General features: G+C 41.9%; 1 protein-coding gene across 1 annotated transcript in view; it reads right to left on the bottom strand.

The window, feature by feature from the left end:
* LOC146812913 (killer cell lectin-like receptor subfamily G member 1) overlaps positions 1–22,698 on the bottom strand; it is a 145,398-nt gene that overhangs the window by 23,535 nt on the left and 99,165 nt on the right. The window contains exons 3-5 of the mRNA XM_085614645.1: positions 21,299–21,394; positions 8,929–9,078; positions 2,521–2,672 (exon numbers count right to left, since the gene is read on the bottom strand). Of these exons, the coding sequence (XP_085470771.1) occupies positions 2,521–2,672; positions 8,929–9,078; positions 21,299–21,394 (398 nt within the window). The remainder of the gene's footprint in view (positions 1–2,520; positions 2,673–8,928; positions 9,079–21,298; positions 21,395–22,698) is intronic.

The raw sequence follows: 22,698 nt of genomic DNA, 5'->3' as shown, positions 1-22,698 counted from the left end.
GACCATGATGCAGCAGGATGAAGGTGTGGAAACCTGGACTGGAAGGTGAATTGGAACTAGGACTGCAAGGTGTAGTAGAGTGTGCTCTCATACGCTAGTGTAATGGCTGGTCCCAAGGGCACCATCTGATGGAAGGAAGGCAGAATCCTCGCATGTGATCACTGAGATAATTCCATGCAGGTGCAACATGAACAGGTGGATTAGCCACACTGATCATCTTGGCACGGTCAAAGTCAGTGAAGACAAGTAAGTATTCACAGCACCTCTTAAGAGGTTTACTTAACATGTGCCACAGGTCATGATGACATCATGATCATGCAACCCAGTTCCTGCATACCAGGTTACATGCATATGTCACACATAAATATAACCTACAGAATATTTGACAAACAGCCTTCAAAATAATCACCATTTCAAACATCCCAACTTTCTACCCTCCTGCCTAACTGGGCAAGCTATCAGGGTCCTACAGATGGGTTCGCATATGCAAAGGTTTAATATCACCGAATAGAATTTATCTATGATGTGGCACAAAAACTAAAGCCCTCTGTACATTTTGGTCCTCGTGCATGATTGAGGGTTACAGAGCAGGACATATTCCCCTCCTCCTGTATATCAGTATCTGGATTGTCATGTACTGAGTAACTAACAATCATGAGGATAGGTATATGCATTGTAGGGCTTCAGCATGTGGCGTCCTTTTTTCCTAAATGCCATAATCAAATGTCCTCCTCCTAGTATTTTACAAGTGCAAAAATATGTACACAATACATAACATTTTCCTCACATCAAAGACCTCAGACACAAGGACTATGTGCCTGTATCTTTCAGTCTGTGATTCTATTCCTGTGGTGAAATATACAATTCCAAAAGGGACCTACTTTAGAATGGACCCTTCTTGGTGGATTTAGTTCACCTAGACCTTTCCAGATAACCATCTAGAGTCAATCGTGCAGAATCCAATCAACCCTTACTCAACCACCCAGAAGCAAGTCAGGGCTATCAAGCTCTACAGAAATATTACAGTACAGTACCATACAATAAACTCGCTTTGGGGATCTGATCCACAGTTATAGCTAGCACTAAAGCCCCAACGTGTACAAGCTACGGAGTAGTAGGAGCAGGATATCCTCTAAAGCCTGCGTTATTGTCAAGCTGCTCTCACTGAGCTTTCCCTCTCTGATGCCTTAGGCACATTCATTGGAATTGCACAATGGAAACAATCTTGCAGGTTAGACACTTGTTCACAGCAGGATATAACAAAGTGTTTGAACAATACCTGATTTCCCACTAGGACATGTGGACCTATTACTGATAGATTTCCAGTACTGAGCAGTACTGAGCATAGCACCTACCCGGGACAAGAGGTAACGTCCTGCCTTGCTGTCCAATCTACCAACTGGTGTGGTGGCAGTAGAGGCAACATTCATGTCTGGCCCACTCACTACTCTGCACCTGCCATGGTGTCTTGTTACTTCTAGTATTCACTTGCCAATAGCTCAGGATATGCCCAATACCCTCCTGTCCCACTCTTGGGTTTCTCCATCAATTTTCTTCCCATTCTCCAAAGCTGGGAACTTCCCCATAGCCACATGCAGCAGTTTGCCAAGAACCAGCATCACAAGAAACAAATGGACTTTTTGTAAGGCTCTCACTTCCTTTAACTAACTCCTTGCCTGCTCAGAATTCAGGCTCAGGTGGGCACACTAAGACACTTATGCACTCTTTACTTGCACATTAGCTCCCTTCTGTTGCTAAGGAGTAACTATGAGTAATTCCATCCGTCTAGTCTATCTACAAAACTGGTACCTAAGGAGGAGACAGGAGTATGCACCCATCTCCCTTCTTATCGCAGCATGCAAAACAGAGACCTGTATCCTCAATGGAGTCACTCTCATCTTTAGTGAAAGATCCCTATAGAGAAGTTACTCCAATGTATTTTTTTATTGTTTTTATGTAGCAGTGCAAGCAGCTGAAACTGAACCAGACTTGGAGGCGGGGTAGTGTGTAACCACAGGAAGTAGATGAGCAGAGGAAATCCATCCTCATAGTAGCGACTGACTGGAAAGCAGTGACTGTAACATACTATAGATACATGTTATTAACCTGACAGGAAGAAGCAGCAGAAAAGGGAACCCCATCATAGGTACATGACTAAGAAAATGTCAACACTATTGGTGGGTTTATAGATTTATGGTAAGGGTCCCAATCATGCTTAATGATGCTGGAGGTAGGCAGGCAATGTAATCAACGGTTGTGGTAGGCATACTGCATTAAGCAGTATTAAAAAATGGGATTTTGAGTGTACCTGCCTTTTTACAGTGTTGGGCCATGTACATTTAAAATTGCTTTGGTGAATAAAGTGTCATGAAACTGTTGAGAATGAAGTCTAATGATTACATGTGTGCTAAAAACATTAAAAGGAGCTGCACAGGGAGCATATACAATATTGGCATCACACGCTTGCTCGTTTCTGCAATATCACTGAAAGATGACCTGTGTTCATGCACTATACTTCACCATTTCATTCTCATCGTCAATGAGTATTAGATGAGATTGGCGGGAGATGCAGTATTCCTCACTGGAGGCCCAGGATTTTATTTCCTCAGAGATGAAGTAACATCTTCCTCGAAAACTCAGCCAGTTGTAAGGGCAGATCACACATGTGGATTCTAATGGGAGAAAATAGCAGCATTAATACATCTCAACGCCCTCCCAGACTGGCGTATAAGAGATTATTAAATGTGTAGGCACCTCAGTCGATACAGAAAGGGAAGAGATTGCGAATACTGGGCAGGTTGAGGCACTCCAAAGACACTGGGGGCCATACTATACAGAGTGCCCTGGATGAGCAACCGGCATGTGCACCTGCTTTTTGCACCCTTGGAGCACTTTGGTATTACAGAAGGGGCTGCAGACGCTTATGCAGCCCCTTCTGTAATACAGATAGCTCTGGCGCACACATAACACCAGTGCTATCATTTGAGGGTGTTCCCTCATTTGAATGGTGGGCTTGGCCCATGCAATTGAGGCAATCACTTTGCCTCGGCACCTGTGCCCTATAATCGACGTGGATGCACAGGGAAACATGCCTTTAGGAGACGCACTGAAGCAGCACTATAAAAAGATGGCGCACTTTTAGTGCACCTCCTAAAGGCAGCCCTCTGAAGGGGAGAAAAGGGATCCCATGGAAACCCCCAGACTTTACCTTGCAGGCGGGTGCAGTCACTCACTGCACCTGCCTGCACGGGGATCTCTCTCCCCTCTTGAAAGTGCGGGTGGGTGCTGCCTGCACAGTGAAACACAGAGCAGCTTTGAAAGTGCTGCTCCATATTTCTTCTGAATGCATTGTGCTCAGGTTAGCATGAGTTTGCAGCTGCCCTGAGGGCAGCGCTTTCATGGGAATATGATCCACTCTCCCTGTTCATTCACGGCACACCTATTTAAAGTTGTGCAATGGCGGAAACAGGGAAAATTCAGCCCCGGGAGGGAATTTATTGTTCTTAAGTTCCATCTCACACAATCTCACTCTAAATCTCAGCCTGTTCATTTTAACTTCTCCATTCACCCACACCAATTCCTTACTCTAAAAACAATAAGCAACAAGATAGGCCACAGTAATACTCACTGAAAGAACACACGAGTTGTAACTAACACATGCCAGCACAATGTTCCTAAAAGAGAATCAAACCCACTAACACCACAAATAATGAGATAAATCACCTCATGGTCAGAAGAAGTACACAAGTTACAAAATGCCATAATGTACTGCAAAACTGCATAATGGCTAAGGTAGCCAAGAGGAAGTCTCTTAAGACCTGGAAACATAGGGGCATATCAGCAACAACCTGCGATAATTATCGCTCAGCGCTCTTAGCGTGAGGATAATTATCGCCGGGTAACGTGGATTTTTATCGCTGAGATAGCGTGCTATTAGCAACACTTATCTCCTCAGCGATAAAAATCCTCACGCTAACTGCCTAACGTGAGATTATCACTGGAAACCCAGCGATAATCTCACGTAGTGTGGCGTTAGCTTGCTGATAGGGACTCACAAACTTAGCCATGATATCCACCTTTCATAGAATATCATGGCTAAGTCAGTCCTGAAGCAGGCGTAAGGAAAGTAGCGATAACAGGGTGTTGTGTCCTACTTTGATGTCGATGTGTTGGTCTGTGTGGATGTGTCTTTAAGGTGAGAGTGTGCGTGCATGGAATGTCACTAAGTAAGTGACATTCGGATTCGAGGTAGTAGCGGTTAGCCAGCGGTGGATGTGGAGGTGTATCCTGGCGCTCACCTGTTTTGTGTATCTTGTTTCAATAAAGTATTGAACCACTACAAGGAGTTGTGCCATCACTACACAGGGGTTATCGCTACTTTTCCTGCCGCTATGCTTCATAGCGTGGGGCTTGATGATAGGAGAAATGTCGCTTAGCAAAATTTCTCCTGTCATGTTCGGTCAGGAATGCCCACTTTGCATCTCATTAGAGATGCAAAGCTGGGTGTTAGGAATCCCGACACTTAAGCAAGGTTTCACGCGTTAGCGTGGCCTTGCAAATTAGGCGATAAAATTATCGCCGCTTTTCAGCCGAAAACGGCTGCAAAAGCGGCAATAATTTTTTATCGCCAGCTAGTAAATATGCCCCATAGGTAGTACTGACCACCTAATGTCTTCTGCAAAACCCTACCTCTTCTAATAGTGAGTGAGAAGGTGCCACATAAATCACAAAAATAAAATATCACAAAACAAAAGCAGTGTGTGTTGGTGCACTTCACATGTACCCTTTGAATACAAATTGTGTTGTTATTGCTTCATATTTTTTAAAAATGAGTCCCTATGTCTTGTAGAACTAACAATTAACCATCAATGAGATGCTGCTGAGAGCATTTTTGGAATTGGAATAGTAATCGCACCCCTCAATTATTTTTTTATAGCATTTAGTTTTTGATTTATAAGAAAACAAATAACATCACCTCCTTATCACCAGAATGTATACAGTTCGCAACAAAAGGACCCTGCACAGAATATATGCATACGAATAGAGGCGGCTCCTCTGCTAAGGCACACAGGAAAAATAAAATAATAATACACAATATTATTATAATTTTTTTTAAGTACTAGCTCTGCTTTAGTGTGTTGGCAGGGTGGGGTTGGAGTGACCACAGTGCAGTGGGAGGAGTGGTGGGCACTTTCTAAGTGCGCATGATGGTTTGGCCAGCTGTCTTTGGCCGACCAAACAGTCATGTGCGCTTATCACGTTCTCATCCCGGCTGTATTGCACAGCCTTGGTAAAGAACATGCACAGGCTCCCAGTCCCTGTATGAGCACCAAACCAGGGTGACTCTGCTGATATGCTGGTGACAGCGGCGTCATGATTGGCTAGGGGAGTCTGTTTGCTTTCTGTTTCCTGCGACGGATAGAGGAGAGGTGGTGGCTAGCAGGTTAGTGGAGTTTTCTTTTTTTCAAACCCCCCCCACCCACCCCTCACCACTTCTGCCCCGTAGCAGCCACTACTGCCTATGGACTGTCTCTGAAGCAGACAAAATACCAAATACAGAGTGAAATTCACCTTCCTAGAATCACACCTCCCACCACACAAGCCAGCTCCACCGTCCTCCACACCACCAACTCCAAGTCCTTCCCCTCTGGTACAAAGCTCAACAGAGCAGAGCAGAAAGTTTCCCATATCTCCTCAATTTTTCGCATTTTGCATTAAGTCTGTATATTATGTTTATAACTTGCCATATAATACTTATCTTCAAGCCATTGCCTATAGGATGGGTTCTGTATGGTCTTCCACAGACTCAGTATTCCCAATTGTGTCACTGCTAGATCAATTGAAAGCCAATGGTTCAAAAGAACTCAGTGTGGGCAACAGGGAAAAGTAATGTAGAAGTGACCCCTGCCTCTGCAACATCAGAAGACCTCCCAATTCTGCCTCAAGAATGGATGTAACTATTTACCAATAGTCTGCATCTCTGCTACAGTTCCATAAAATATTTACTATGTCACCCATTCCATTTCACACATCCAGCACCCCAATATCAGACACTATTTTCACCGGGGTCCAATACCATCTATGTAGTATCTTACAATTACTATTCTACAATCTCGCCTCCCTCATACCTTGGATAAGGTCAGTCATCTGTTCATCCCAGTCATCATCATCAAACTCTACCACCAGGTGGGTTTCCTATCACCTCTTCAGCCTTCTTCCTGTCTCTGAGTAAAAGACTTGTTTTATACAAATATATAGCCCCGAGATGGTTCCACCAAAATGTTTCCATGTATGAATATATGGGTGCAGTGGAGAAGATAGTATCTCATATGACTATCTCCTAAGTGCTGCTCACAAAGTACTTCTCAAATAGGCATATCTCCAGACCTGTGTAGCTGGGAGTCCAAATTCAAATTTCAGATCCCTAAAGTATTTAACCCACCCCCCCCCCGAAACATGTCAGCCACGCCGTAAATGTTACAACTCTTCTAGATTAACCAACTCATTTCTGAGTCCCTCACCTGACGCATTGCACCATAAGGGAACATTTGCACGGAGCATTGCTAAGCCTTTCACCAGTACATGCTCCCTTTTCCAAGTCACCTTGTATGACAGTATTCCTTCCCCTGAATCCATCCTCTGCTCCTGGGTAGAATATTGCGAAATCCCTGTCCAACACCAGCAACTGCCCCTCAAGGGAGCCCATAATGGTGTTTCCCTAAAAGTCTTTAAAATTTAGATTGATCAGTCCAGTTGATGAGTAAGCCAATTACATTCAATATTCGCCAAGTGGAGGCCACTGGCTTTCGAAGTGGCATATCATTTTGACATATGAAGTCGGGGATTCTCCCTCCCCCACACAAATGCACATATATTTTTGTCTATTTGCCGCAATAGAGTTTTGGGTACCAGAGCATCCCAAAAATTAAATTAAATCTGGGTGCAAAATTAATTTTCACCACATGCACTCTACCCCATAGGGACAGGTTCAGCTGGTCCCATCTTTTCAAATTGGCCTCAGTCATGACCATGAGGGGGTTGAGTTTGTCCTGAACCATATTTTCTAGGACTTTCTTGACCAACACTTCCAGGCATTTGAGGTGTCAGTGTTTCCATTTAAAGGGCCGATCTTCCTGCGTTGCTGGGGTAGAGGCCTATGTAGGGAGGGCCTCACATTTGGCTCAGTTAATACAGTTTCCTGAGAACGTTGAGAATTGGTTGACCAGGGCCACCATCCAATCGCTGGGGCTGAGTCAACATTAGGAGAATATTTTTCACATAAAGAAATGTCTTATGTTCGCCCACTGCCGTCCATATCCCAACACTCTCCCGGTCCCATCTGATAGCTATTGCCAACAGTTCAAGCATCAAAAGGAACAATAGTGGGTACAGTGCGCACCCTGGCCTGGTGCCCTGTTCCACCGATAATCGAGGTGACGTAAAGCCCCTGGTTGTTTTCACTGCCTCAGAGGATCTATTCATGCATCTAACCTAGCCCAAGAATTTTTCTCCAAACCCCATCTGCTCCATGGTGTGGAGAAAGTACCCCCACTCGACTCTGTGAAACACCTCTCACTGTAAAGGAAGATAAGTACTTTCTCATTCTTGCGAACACAAGGAGATGAAGGACGGAGCGCTGAAACTTTTCAGACACTCACCCACAGTCACAGATCTGGGGTGAATCCATCATCATTCTTTAGCTCACTTTGCCACCCCAGTTCAGACACAGCTATATGCAAATCAGTCTTGACCCAGTGCCTCATGGGAACAGTCCAGCCCGAACTGCCAAGCCTTGTGTTCCCTGGACCGGAAACAAGTTACCTGGGACCGGTATCGGGCTAACAGCCCTCATCAGCCAGGCTAGCTTGAATCCAGTGGCAAAGTGAACAAGGAACCCACGTCTGGGCATACCCTGCCAACTCAAAACTCATGGCACCCCCCTTGCAAAACCAAGTTGTTTTGTGATAGGTAATTTTGATGTCACCTCAATAGGTTTTGGGCCCTTGCCTGTCGCTGGTACTTGACCCTACCATGCGAGTGAGGTATAATTTTTATCGGCAGGCCTGGGAGAATGCTGTGCAGATTCCAGAACTGTCCCACACAGAAATTTGAGAAAAAAGTGATTTTTTTCCTGCTAAATTTGAGGTTTGCAGGGGATTCTGGATAGGGAAATGATGGGCCATACCTTGCTGGACTCCCCAGGGTGTCTAGTTTTCAGAAATGTATGGGTTTGATAGGTTTCCCTAGATGGCCGCAGAGCCCGGGGCCAAAAACTCATGGGGACCCCCTTGCAAAACCAGGTTGTTTTGTGATAGGTAATTTTTAAGTCGCCTCAATAGGTTTTGGGCCATTGCCTGTCGCAGGTACTTGGCCCACCCACACAAGTGAGGTACCATTGTTCTCGAAGACTTTGTGGAATGCGGGCTGGGTAAAATTTTGTGGATCCACGCAGATTCTAGAACTTTCCACCACAGAAATGTGAGGAAAATGTGTTTTTTTGGTAGATTACTATAACACCTACTATTACCTGTATTCTGTCCTCACCCACGTTCTTCTAAGCAGATAAAAACCCCTACGCTTACCGAAAAGCCTTTATGTTGTATTTTCTTAATGTTGGGGGAAATTAACTACTTGCCCAAGAAAACCTACACTGTAGTTTTTGTAACCTTTATCCTCTCAGAATCTAATTATTTTTTATCATTATCACATGTATCCTTACATATGAACCACAACGCTTCAAAATTAATCTTAACATTGGGATGGTACTCGTGTCTTTCTTGTCTACTTATTCTCCCTTTTCTATTGGTTTGAGTTGTCTGAAGGTGATTGCTGTCTTAATTCATCTTCAAATGAAGACTTGAGCTTTGAAGTTAGTGTTGCTTGTGATCCAGTTTGTCGCAGTCATTCAATCATTTCCCATTTCCTCACCATTTAACTCTTCACATAGATGGTACTTCAACGCCTCCATTGTCAATGATGTCCTATCAAAGATGAAGCCAGAGTTGAGACATTTCTTGAGGTTGCGGTTAGCAGGTATTGCTGTGGTTGAGGGAGGAACATGAGTGGAACACCTAAGGACTGACATATTAAACAGAAGTTAGTGAGCATTTGTGCAAAGAAAACGCATCCTTGGAGTAAAAAATGATTATATTATTTAATATCCTTGACCTGATAGGGTAAAGTCAACATAATATTTGAAAGTCAGGATTACAGATGGAAAGTGCACCCTCCATTCATTCAAAAATAGCAAAATCAATCTCCCTTCTAGTGTCTGACTAATGCATCTAATGGATAAATTCACCATCCTGATGCAAACTTTTAAATCAATATAAGTGGATATGAAAGAGAAAGAATTAAAGAATATGACAGTTTCTGCTTCATAACAGATAAAGGTAGAGCAGCAGCAGATGTCTGATCATTCTAAACAAGGGACACCTGAAAAAATGATGCCCATGGCAAGAGTCCATATTGCCCAAACCTTTAGACAATTGTATAACTGAATTTTGAGGTTATGAATATTGTGGTACAAGAATATCATCGACAAAATATTGAAAGATAAGTCCATATAGATCACTACTCCTAACTCAACCTCTATGTACCATGAAGCTATATGTGTATATCGTGAAGGTACATATATGAGAAGTTAGCTGTAGAACATCTATATTTACTTACCTTTGTATATTTTAGAGTCAATATTTTGTCCTCAATATTTGCTACCCTTGATATTCTGGCTTTGATTTTCAGGGTGCACACCCTTTAGACGTCCCTGGGTTTGTATTTTGATAGGTGCAAACACACATAACATGAATGTAGTCTTTACAACTAGGACAGTATGTAAATTGGTTATATATTCCTCTAATTGTAAGGAACACATTCATGCCTGGAACTTCTGTTGCCACCTGTTTTTTACATTAAGCCTGTACTGCTATACACTGCCCAGAGAGAAAGTCTAGGCTGTCCTCATCCCTCTACTTTTTGGGAGTCTGCATGAAGTGCCGCAGATGATTAAAAAAACTTTGCTTGTTGCTCTTTCAACTTTGCTGTTACTGGAGTAAACTGTGACTCCCTAATCTATCAGTTATGCTTGGCTATCATAATTTTAAGCCATAATACTATAGACTGCCGTGTTTTTAATTGTATTGCACATAAATAATTTGGTTCTAATTTCTTCCACTGCAGTCTGAAGACATTCAAAGCACAAGCTGCCATTGACTAACTAAAAGAAGGAACAGCAATACTGTAAAGGACTTATTTAGAGTTTGGCAGATATGGGACCCTAATCGATCCCACAGATGGGTAGTCACACCACAAACAGGACCGTGGAGATTGGCTCCAATAAAACACATTTTGCTAAAGGCTCGCATTCATAAAATACCACAACTTTAGATGCCACATGTAGTTAGGAACAGTTAGCCAATCAGGACACGACATGTACATTGCACGGGGTGATCACGCGCTCACCACACCGGACATCTTTATACTAAAAAAAATTTATATAAGTGTGGCCAAAACTTCTGTACGTTGAGACTGTCTTCAGATGCGCCTATGTTGATACTATCCCGGTCCCAGCATTTAATTAAACCAACTTGTTCCTGTTTTGCCAAACATCTCTTGTCTTTTCATTTATTTAAGATACGCTCATAGTCGTACAAGAAGTACTTTGGTTTTAAGTGCCCAGGTATAAATCTAGTCAACTGTTGTACTATTCGCACAATTATTTCCAGTGCAGTCTAAAGCTATTCAAAGCAAAAGCTGCCCTACAAGAAATAAACGTGAATAACTAAATTAAAGTACAGCAATACTCTAAGGGACTTATTTAGAGTTTGGCAGATATGAGATGTCTACCAAAAAGTGCTGGATGATTTTCTGTTCCATTTAGAGTGTGTAGGGCCTCTATGCGCTCTACATAGGGTGGACAGGACACCCACCACATTTTGACGGATGTCCCACATCTGCAAAGTTCTACTGGGCCCTTACTATCTTTCTTTGGATCCCTGGAGACACAAAGCATTTGCTAAGTGACAAATAATATCCATGAAAAAAGGCTGTGGACTGGCTAAAATAAACTACATTGAACTATTCTTGCCTCGGTATAGCAAACTATAGTCCACAGTGCAGTCTAGATCTCTCATCCCTAATGCATCCATCATTGTCTCCCCCCTCTTATGGGGAAGTGGGAATGAGAAACAAATGTTAATGACACCAGCTGAGCAGTCAATCCAAATACAATATGAAAACCAATCTTCCCTGAGGAACTTCAGTACCCCGAGTGGTATGTATAGATTTAGTATTCCTAACTCCACTTCCAGGTACTTTGAATGTATATGTGGAGTTATATATAGTAAAACTTTGCTTACCCACAGAAACTTACCTGCATGATATTTCTATTCTCGATATTCTTGATACGATATTTGGTTCACACAATAATTTTATTTCTGATATTTTTGCACACCCCTCCTGTACCTACCACATAAAAGAAAAATGCACATCTGTCTGTGCTGTGCAGGGTGCAGTGGGGACACGTTTTACCTGATTGAAGTGTTTTACCAAGGACCAAGCGCATTCCTGTCATTTTTCCCTTAACTGGCGCACAATGGGCTGCCGTGACCCAAAGCAGGCACCTTTGAACCATGGTGCAAGGGGACCAGCGTTGAGTGGATGATTATTTTTGTGCAGGAAGCAACCTTCCTGCTCAATAACAATCTCAAGAGGCATTTTCTTTTTTCTATGTGTGCTGCAGCACACATAGAAAAAGGAAAATCAAGGAGAAATAAAGATATTTCTCCTTTTTGTGCCTGCCTTATGCCTCCCCTGGGAAGGCGTACGTTTTTGGCGCTGTCTCGGATTTACGATTTCTTGTAAATCTGGGGCAGTGTCAAAATGCCATGGATGTTGCTGGGAACGACCCGAGCAACACCCATTTGCACTCTGCTTTAATGCAGAAAACTGTGTTTTAGGGAACCATATTTACGAGGCAGCATTAAGCCAAAGAAAGTGGCTTAGTGCTGCCTGGTAAATATGGAGCAGGCTCCTCCGCCATGAAACATAACGAAAAGGGGCCTCATAAAATGAGGCCCCAAGTTTCTTTACATGCATCACTTGCAAGTAAAAAGAAATGTGTACATATCTGCTACACTCATAATATTTTTCATTGCAGGAGTATACAGAGAGAAGTGTTGTGTGACCTTGGTTAAGGGGTGGGGCCATGATGAGTTAAAGCCCTCTCCACTGCCACAACTCAGGACTGCCAACTCACACAGTGCCTCTCAGACTGACACACAGTTTCATGCCTCATCACACGGCCACACGGTGAAGGAGCACAATCAAACGGTGAGCTGGAAACTCTTGTAAAGAAGGGGTTTTCAGCTCAAATATCAATGCTCTCTATATAGTTGAGAATAGTTCATGGTGTGCCTACCCACTTTTAACAGACTGGGATGTCACAAAGGATTATTTCAGGACTCTTTATTCCCTTTCAGTATGCACCTGACAAGACTGACTTTAGTTCACTCCAAAGTACACAGCAAACCATCTGACCAGGGGTGGAGATCCAGTCAAAAGCAAACCTTCAAAAACTCATGCTCTTTCAAAAGTTATGTCATATTATGTTGTTGGTTATTTATAGAGCGCACATTCACCGGTTAGGTCTCTTGGCGCTAGGTAATGAAAAGTCAGGGATCCCTACTATTTATGAGCCTGTGTAAACAACCACGTCTTTAGTAGTTGCCTACATTTGGTGTAGACAGATGCCTGCCTCATATTGAGATCATTGCCATGCTCCATTGAATTCTTATGAACGTCAAAGGAGTCACAAGCCCTGCAGACCTTCCTCACCCTCCAAAGTTGTTTACCTCCATTAACTGCAACGGGATCACTGGTCACAAATGGCTAACTTCACCCGTTCTTTAGACTTAATAGGTTGAGAGGTATGTTCATGTACTCGTAGGAAATCTGCCTTTCTGAATTTATCACCTTTTACTAGACCCTATTTTGTTGCTGCTCCTGGTGCTCCGTGCACTTTACCCCTGCTAATCAGGTGCGGTCCTACAGATAAACTGAAGAGGTCCCCATGGACAGGGTTGGTGTCTGAGAGAGACATTGATAGAGGAGTACAGATAGGCCAAGTGGGACATAATACAGATAAAGTACATTGCAGAGGCGGCAAATTGTCCTTGCTCTGTAGCCTGAGCATGGGAACCAATCACGTGACTGATTAGTCTACCCTAGCGCTTGTCTTGGGGACAGGGTGTAGTTAATGTAGGAAATATGCCTTTTCGCATGGTCATCCCGGATATTTTGCCTTTTGCTTGACTATATTTTTGCTGGCTTTAGAACTCTGTGTTTGCACTTTATTCCTGTTAACAAGTAGTAAAGTGTATGTACCCCCCCCCCTTGTTAACATAGTTGAATTGGCATAATCCTATTTGGCATATTTACCTTGTACATAGACACTAAGTATATGGTTGAATGTGTACCCAGCCCCTACATGTTAATTTCCACTAGTGGATTGCAGCACCTATTATGCTACTACAGAGACAGTGCAAACATTGATTCAGGCCTTGCATTGTAGCCTGAATGTGGTAGTGTAAAGCCTACAATTCAACCTGTCAAAATAAATACCCTTTTTGACAGGTCAAAACCTTCCTTTTAAATTGTAATAATTCCCCACTATGTAGGGCTTGTAGCTAATAAGGCAGTGTGCATGGTCTTAACAAATATTTAATAGTAGTGTTAATATGTCCTTTTATTGACTAGCACCCAAAAACGAATTTTGCTTTATACGGGCTGGCTGGCCCATAGAGGAACACAATATTAAATATTTATTCTTTTATCTTGGGGTATAGATCAGCTAGACGTGTGATGAAACCTTTATTTTTATTATTTTTTAAAACCTCAATTCAATAGTGAAATTGGATTTATTTTTTGGATATTAAGGAAAATCTACTTTTAGAAAGTTGCCTTTCCCTGCCTAAAGCCTCTAAAAGCTAGTTTGCATTAATGTCCAGCTGCAGAGCTCTGAATGAATGGCCCTGAATGAGGTGTGACAAATGATCCCAGAACAGAGACAAAGACCTGAGTGAGGAGGTGCTTTTATTCCTCTTACAGGATGAACAGTTGGGATGTGCTTAGGAACTACAAAGGGACCTCCCCTCTCACAGGCAGATGTCAGAGGACAACTGGACAGGTCTCTTATTTTGTTTCCCCAGTTGGGTAGGCACCAATTCCATTGGGAGGGAAACTGCCCCCAGAACTGGTTTGGAGTAACCACAGAGGATTAGATGCTCGTTACCCTGGCCACAACTCTGGGTGGGCACACAGGCTATGAAACAAGGGAGAAGGATTTCATCATCTTGGAATTCGGCAAAGAGGAGTACTGTGGGATTTTATGCAGTAGGGTACAGACGAAATGCTACAAAAATGCAAAGGGTAACCCTGAGAACTTTAAGGCCCATTGGTAAGTGAGGAGCTAGGAGTCACCACTACCTACACTCAGGTGCCAAGCATAAAGGTGTCATGCCCATTATCATCCTCAGAAAACATTCTGGACGTGAGGAAGAACAGAAGACTGGACCTATTGCTTGTCACCTGAGAGGAGCCCAGAAGGAGTGGACTAGTTCCCTCCTGTACCCAGGACAAAGAAAATAATTCCAGGGGTCATAAGGCTGACCTCCTTTTCAAGCTACATGGATGAAACAAGCTTCAAGATGCCTTTCTTCTACAAATTTCCAGCTGCCCAGTTCCAACCTCTCCTGCCCTGGACTCTGCTGATGATCTTATATGACACAGACAGAGTGGGGCACCCTTGTAGGGGGAAACATCCCTTACCCCACAGTCTCAACAGAGACCTGCCTTTACAAAGAAGTCACTACCCAGCCTACAACATTGCCATGTGTAACTTTACCACGCAAGTCATTACAACGACTAGCTGTAGGGGGCGCATTATTGGACTGATGCTGGATTTTTTATTCTAACTCCTTCCCTACTGTTGCGTAGACTGGAGTTGGAATAGTAATTTATACAACCCCAAAGTCCACCTCCCCCTAAAGCAAGTCATTGTGATGACTTGCGTGGTAAAGTAATGCATGGTAATGTCGCAGGTAGTGTAGTGACTGCATTGTAAAGGTATGTGGGGTAAATGCTTGTAGAGTTCCCTCATACTACCCCTTGAGGGGGTTTGTGTTTCCTCCCTAGAAGTCCTGAACTACCAAGCATCTGTTCGGTCTCAGAGTACAGCCATTTTAGGGTATCATCCCTAAGATGGCAATAGAAATGGTGGAAGAAGAGTGTCTGTCTCAGGTGGGCACAGCCCTGCACTCTGAGAAGGTTAAGAGGTGAACTAGACCTCAGGAGCAGGTGGGCAACTCCTTGCCAGCCCCACAGGTGGAAGTAATGCCATTGCCTACCCAAGGCCCCAGATTGGAGACCCCACCTGGCATTGGGTGGCCAGAAACCTGATTCTTGACAACTGTCAATTGCGTCTGTTGGTTGTTAACATCTAGGCAGAGTCTGCAGATAAGGAATAGAGATCTCATAGGACAGGGTTGGTGGCTAATTTCTTACATAGTACCATACATTTCCCTGTGCTATTACTGTTTCCTGGACTTGGTATGCCTCTGAACATCATCATGTGCTCTCTTCGAAATAAACAGTAAAAGTGAAATAAAAACAGTGGTTGTTAAACAGCTATCATAATTATTTATTGTGAATGTGTGGAAAGTGATTTTGTTTAACAAAACCTTCCCCTTTTTGCTTAGTAGGAGTAACAGGGTCTTTGCAGTGATCATAAATTAAAATGCTTGAACAATGAGAAGGATTACTGTACGCCAATAACATAGTTAATATTCAGTGAAGGGTCCATATGAATGGGACAAAAATGGTCATCGCCCCCTCGGTCGAACACTGTGAAACGTTATCAGCTTTTTTGATGGGAAGATTTAAAATCTTTACACTTCCTTTCCTAACTCTCAATTGGAGGCTTCAGCTATCAGTTCAGTCAATATGAGAAATATGTAAACCATCCCTTGTGTTTTGCCTACGCAAAAGCCAATCTTTTGTGAATATAACCCTATTTCTATGAGATTGGTCTTTGAATGAGTTATTAAAATTTAAGTCCGGTTCTCCAGACTTATCAATCTCGGCATGCACGGCAAGGCTCGTTTATGGGCCAAATCTTTCCTGGAGGAAAGATCCCAACAGGTGTATTTACACCCACATTTTTCATTTCCTAAACCACTTTTATGTGGTGTTCTACGGGGATGTGCTCTGAGCCCGCTTTTGTTCAATCTTTACCTTTCCCCCTTGACGAATCTCATCGAATCTTGGGGTGTCAAGGTAGTGTCTTATGCTGATGACACCCAGCTGCTTTTCTCCTTCCAAGACAATACAAAAGCAGCAATTTTAAAGAATGTCTTAGCGGGATTGCAGCATCGATGGGTACAAAATGTTTAAAACTGAATTCTGGCAAAACAGAAGTTTTTTTATTTACCAAAATGACTGCCCCTGCCTCTGGTGGCCTGCTGAACCTAACACTCCCCCTAATACCACCTCGTCGGATTGAAATCTGGGCAATATCTCTGATTCTACTCTCTCCTTTGCGGCACAAATTAAACATATTTCACCTGTCTTCATCTGGTTCCTGAAGAGGGTAGGAGAACAGTAGTTCATTCTTTGGTTATGTCCTGCCTGGACTACACAAACAGTCTCTACCTAGGTCTTCCTGCATATTTGATGCACAGACTCCAGTTAATTCAGAATGCAGTGGCAAGACTAATCAGGAGAGTCTTGCGTTGCCATCATATCTCTCCACATCTGAGACACCTGCCTTAGCTCCCGTTTGTCCAGTGTATTAATTTTAAAGCGCTGACGTTGGCATTCAGAGCTTTTCATGGGGAGGTCTTAAGCTATCTGTTGAATGGACTGTCTCTATACACTCAAAAGGGGATACTTAGATCTACCAGTAGTCGCCTCCTGCGAATCTCCAAATTCTTGAATTCTCTCCATGGTGGCAGTTTCTTTTACTGTGCACACCGCAAAATTATGGAATAGTCATCCTTCTAAACTTCGGCAGGTTGAGTCTCTGTCAGCCTTTAAAAGAAGGCAACTCAAAACTTAGCCATTTGACTCCGCTCAGTCCTTTGTTATTCTGGCTCATCTTATATTGTTTGCTTGAGTGCTGGGACACTTCTGTTGAAGCAGCTGTGCAGTTTATTACGTGTCATTTGATTGATTGATTTGATGAATAAATAAATAGAGGTGAACATTTATTTATTTATTTTAAACTATTCATAAAGTATAGCTAATACCCTTACAAGAGCACCTTGGTCCTGAAGGAACACATATAATGACTAGATACTAAATTAAGAGCACAGAAAGGAAGGGCTACATATTTGCAGAGAACAACCAGGTTCTACACAGCTTTGTGAGTTTGAGCAGGTTTGATTCAGCAAGTAATAGGAGAAAAAGCCTATTCAATCCCAGGGCCACCTCACCCAAAAATGATCTTCCTCCAGCGCCTTTCACCTGAAAGTTAGGAATCACTCGCCGGCATAGGTGCAGAGATATGGGCAGGAGTGAGGGGGGTGTAACATTTGAATCTCAAGAATAGAGTTGACTTTTTCAGGGTTCTAAACTGCCTACAAAGTATGCAGCATAGTTTTGAATAAACTGTAACTTTGGGATTGAGGAGGCTGGTAAATCTAGACTGCATGGCGGTTCAACAGACATGTCTGGCTCAAAAGACTAGGCCAAACTAAACAAAATGATTAATTAGTTGAATGCTCTATAGTGGAGAGAGATGTTGGAAAAGGCAAGATTTAGACACAGCAGCAAACTTTAGGGTTGCTGGTCAGATAGAGAATGCCCAAAATTCAGAAGATGAAAAGAACTTAAAACTAAATATTAATGTCGTTCAGCTTGAATTGATTAGCATTTATCCTAGAATGGGGGTTAGACAAGCAGTTCTTCAAGTTAGAACCTTTTGCCTGAAAGTGTTCTTCCCTTCTAACAATAATTTGAGTATCATCTGAATATTAAAAAAACATTGACCCACAAGACTGGATAAACTAGGCCAGAGAGATCACTTAAAGATTGACAATTAGGGGTGATTTGAGGGACTCCACACAAAAAAGGTCTTGGAGTAGACTCAAATTATGGACAAGATGTTTGGAATTATCTACCTCTTAAACAGTCAGAAAGCCAAAATAAGGACAGGCCTTTGATTCCTACACCTGTGAGCCTAGTCAGAAGACTAGAATGGCTTGTAGTATAAAAGGCTGATGTTAGATCCAACAGAATTGCATGAATATTGAAGTCCACAGCACATCTTAGATCATCAAGCACAAAAACAAAAGTACCTTTGGTGCTGTCTTGAACAGAAGCGTGTCTAATACAGGTCAAGAAAGTCATTTGTTTCTGCAAATTTGGTCACTTGCTCGAAGACCTCTCTCTTTAATAACAGGCACTGTTTGTAATTTTCTTAAAGGAGTTTTCTGTGATTTATTAATATAATCTCACGATTTTGGTGTACATTATGGTATCTTGACCATTTGTGGCAGAAAAAAGTTTGGTACCTAAAGTTGTTTTATGTTTTGTGGCACTATATTCTCCACTTCAGTGGAAAAAATGCGTAATGTTTCCCTGGCACATCATGCCAGCAGCCTAAATAAAATACAGGTGTTATCAAAAATAGACATTTATTTGGGCTAGTAGCTGCTGTGCTATATAAATTATGCATTTATTTTGGGGCCTTTAATATCAGGGTCAAAGGTCATATGACTTTAGTTTCTACTATGTCACTAACGTCAAAGGATGGGTGATGGCACTTCCGCTATCACTGGCCTTTTGGTGAATCAATGTCCATGACAGTCCTTTATCAAGTATATTAAGGTGTTGTGTGAGGCAACTGGCACCAATTAATGAAATTAATGTGTGGGGTCACTGCCTCTTGCTACAAATCGCATTGATGTGTTTGCTGTTTGAGGCCTCTGGTGCTTTTGAGTAGGCCTATTGACACATGCATCACATGGAACCACTGGTCTTTACTAACAGATGAATGCAGTCTATAGACCACTGGTCCTCATTACTAGGCCTTTTAAAGCATTCATTCTGCGGGGTCAGTGATGTTTGTTGCCCAGTTGATGCATGCATTTTTGGGACCAATGCTACTGTTTCTATGCCCATGGATGCATATACAGTGTGGGGCCACAGCTACTCACTACTAAGACCATGGATGCATGTGCAATGTGAGGCCAGCTCAGTATCAGTGCTGACATAAGAGTCCTTTTATAGACCAGGTTAAAGGTAGCTTCAACTGTTTTCTTGAGACTATAATACAAAAAGATAGGCAATAGATCGGCCCCATCTCTTTTGATTATTGAAAGTGAAATTCACATTTTGATGAGACCACAGTACAACCATTGTTTTTTGTAACTGCTGTCCCTTACACATGGAGTGCCCCTTCTTCACAGATATAAATTGGTTAATTCAGTTTATGAGTCCAGGTATTCAGTAATTTTATTGCAATGCATTGGAGGTGAAGGGTCTACATAATGCATGAAGGACTGACTGAAGATGTCACAGATGACATGGGACTACTTGGTAAATGCCAATGGTATAACTAACACACACACAAACAAAATTTGCCAATGCGTGTTCCACTGTATTTTATGGATTTAGTACATTTTATTCACATTTTTTTTAACTGTACTCTGCGTATATTTTTCAGACTGGTGTTAGCCAAAACCTTTTGATTTTAGAAAAATAGAAATACTATACGTACAAATAGGGGCTTTCCACCACCTTTCTTCATCCATTAGTCTGTTGTTGTGCCATTCAGGTTTTGCTTCCACCCGCTCCAGCATATTGCTTGGGGCAGTGGCCCAGACTATTTAAGCCTCTGATTAATTTCACTTTGTGTGACTGCGTTTTGCTCTTTCACAAAAAGCACATCCACACAAAAGCCAGTTCCCTTCAGAGCCGTGTTTTTGCTTTTACTTTATATTTACTTTAATGTTGCCTTTGTGTGTAAAAGCCTGCTGTGATAACAGGACAATTTTAATGTGAACATAGGGCACATTCCATCTTTAGCGGAACCCGTCTCTTGCCAATGCTAATGTAAATTTCTTTTGGAGTGTTTTGCTTTTCTGAAAGCTGCTATTTCACAAGATGCCAGACTGATCTGTATTAAGTTATCCACTTCCTACTTTTTTTCTTTCTCTCCTTCTTACTTTCCTTTTGACTATGTTTCTTTTTTTTTCTTTCATCTTCCTTTCTTGCCTTCTTTTGTTCTTTTCGTTTTCCTTTCCTTTTTCTTTTTTCTTGCTTGCTTTCTTGCCTTCTTTTATACATTTCTTCTTTCTGTCTCTCCTGCTTGCCTTTTTTCTTTCCTCCCTTCCTTTTTCCCTACATAATTTTTACTTATTTTCTTCTTTGTGTGTTTGTTTCTTTCCTTCTTTGTGTCGTTGTTTCTTTCCTGTTTGTTTTTTCTTTTCTTTCTTTCTTTCTTTCTTTCATTCTTTCTTTCTTTCTTTCTTTCTTTCTTTCTTTCTTTCTCAAAGGCAATGAAGCTTGCAGCAAATGCCAAACTGACTGACTTTTTTTTTTAGGTCTGTGTTAACCAAGACTTTTTGATTTTACTAAGATTATGATTATAACATCCATTATTCAGTGTTTGGTGTCATTCACATTTTATTTCCACACACTCCATTATGCACTGAGGTGCAAAGCATCAGCCCACTTCAGCCATTGGCTGACTTCACTATGAGATATGGCATGCCATCTTTTCAAAATAACACATTCACACACAAAATAGTTGCATTCAGTGCCAGGAAGTACCATGGTAATGTGTGTTTTGTTGTGACCCCAAAAAGGTTTTTGCCTGTAGCAATTTTTAAATTATTTCAGTTTGATAAAGGTCCGGCATATTTCCAAACAATAAAGTTTTTCAAAAACCATGCCAGAACGAAACTAGAATTGCCAGAAGGCTGGTGAAAAGGCTAGAACTATTGGCTTTGCCTATGCTTGTTATGACTTTCATAATGTGCTGTTATCGATGAATATGTGATTTTTCATCTGACCGTTACACCTATATTAGGTATAGCAGTGGATTTTTTTACTACATAAGTATTAGTGTAACTGTAAAGTAAATATACATTGGTAAAACAAGTATTCATTTCGAATGTGTGTAGGCATAAACTATGCATACTGGTACTTGAAAGTGCGTTTGAGAATCCACGTGAAATGTAATCCTTCAAGTCGATGGAAAGGGATTTGTTTAAATAGTAAACCTGAATCCACTTACTTAAAAGCATTAAAGTTATCACCACAGCAAGCAGCAGCACCACCAGAGCCCCTAACGCCTTAATAAGGAAACTGCAAACTGGAGGCAAGGCTGGAGCTAAAAATACAAAGAAGTTGTAAAGGTGATGGAAATGCACATTTTAAAGTCATTTTGGACTTATTAAGCAACTGTTTTGTTTTCAAGTAGATATTGACTTTGATCACTAATGTAAACAGGTAGCAATTTTACATGTAAACAAAATATATATATTTCTAAACCACCAATAAACAGTCTCTGGACCAGTGTGTGGGCTTAAACAATCACATATTGCAATATATAATCTGAGGGCCACAGTACCAGTGCTAAACTTTACGTTGCAACAGTATTAAAGATAAGGCAATGTTACTCGATCAGTTCGTAAAAAAATAAACATGTTGAATTTACAAAACATTTCTGAGAAGGAAATGAAAGTTAATGTAGGTAACTATAAAATAAAAAGACTTACATTAAGCAGCGTTTTGACTTTTAGAAATAAACAGAAATATTTAAAGTCCAGGGAGAAATGTTTTGAGTACTTTTGCTAAAACAATTAGATAATGGTTAGCAATTTAGCTCAATATATAAATGCACTTTAAGCAATGGCCAATAAATTTCACTTATTATTTAGATAAATACAATTGCATATAAATACAACATATACAAACTACATTATTTTGAAATTGTCTTTTTTTGCTTACTTAAGTCAGGAAGTTAAGAAAAGTGTTACTATCATTGTGAATTTTCAGCATTTAAAGAACATGTTGGCACAAAATTAGTACATATCTTTTTTATTGCGAGAAAGTGTGTTAGACCTGTCAGTCCATTGGCAGTTCCCTCCTCTTTTTATTATTTTTGTCCCTTGACCCCTTCTCATTTTTTTCTCTGTCTACTAAACTTTTTTTTTTGGGTACTGATGTAGAGGTTCTGGGCGCCTTTTTCCCCTTACATGAGGAAAAGGCGCAAGGTGCTCCACTGAGGTAAATAAAGGAGGAGGGTAGGATTCACAAAATGGTGGCTCCAACTGTCACCTCAGCACCCGGGCCATGACTGCCATGGGAGCTTCCAGAACATTCTGGACCCCTCTGGCAAGTCCAGCCCAAGGTGATAAATAGAGGTGGCAGGAGGGCGGCCATTTTAGAGTCAAGCTGGGCTGTGGAGTAGGCAGGAGTGAGGCACCTGAGTGGTGAGGTGATTGCGCGGGATTGGGAGAGGACAGACCCTAGGGTCTGCGCGAACCCCCCTACCTAGTTGACATCACCCGCTATCATTTGACCGATCCCCGCACTCAGCCATCGACCCTGGGAGGCATTGTGTTCTGGTTAGGGATCCCTAACGTAACCTGGAGGCCTGAAGAGGGATACCGTGTGGGAATTGCAATTGGA

Source organism: Triturus cristatus, chromosome 7 (genome assembly GCF_964204655.1).
Source record: "Triturus cristatus chromosome 7, aTriCri1.1, whole genome shotgun sequence".
Taxonomy (NCBI): Eukaryota; Metazoa; Chordata; class Amphibia; order Caudata; family Salamandridae; genus Triturus; species Triturus cristatus.
Note: the sequence above shows the minus strand (reverse complement) of the source record. Positions and strands in the feature narration are given on the sequence as shown.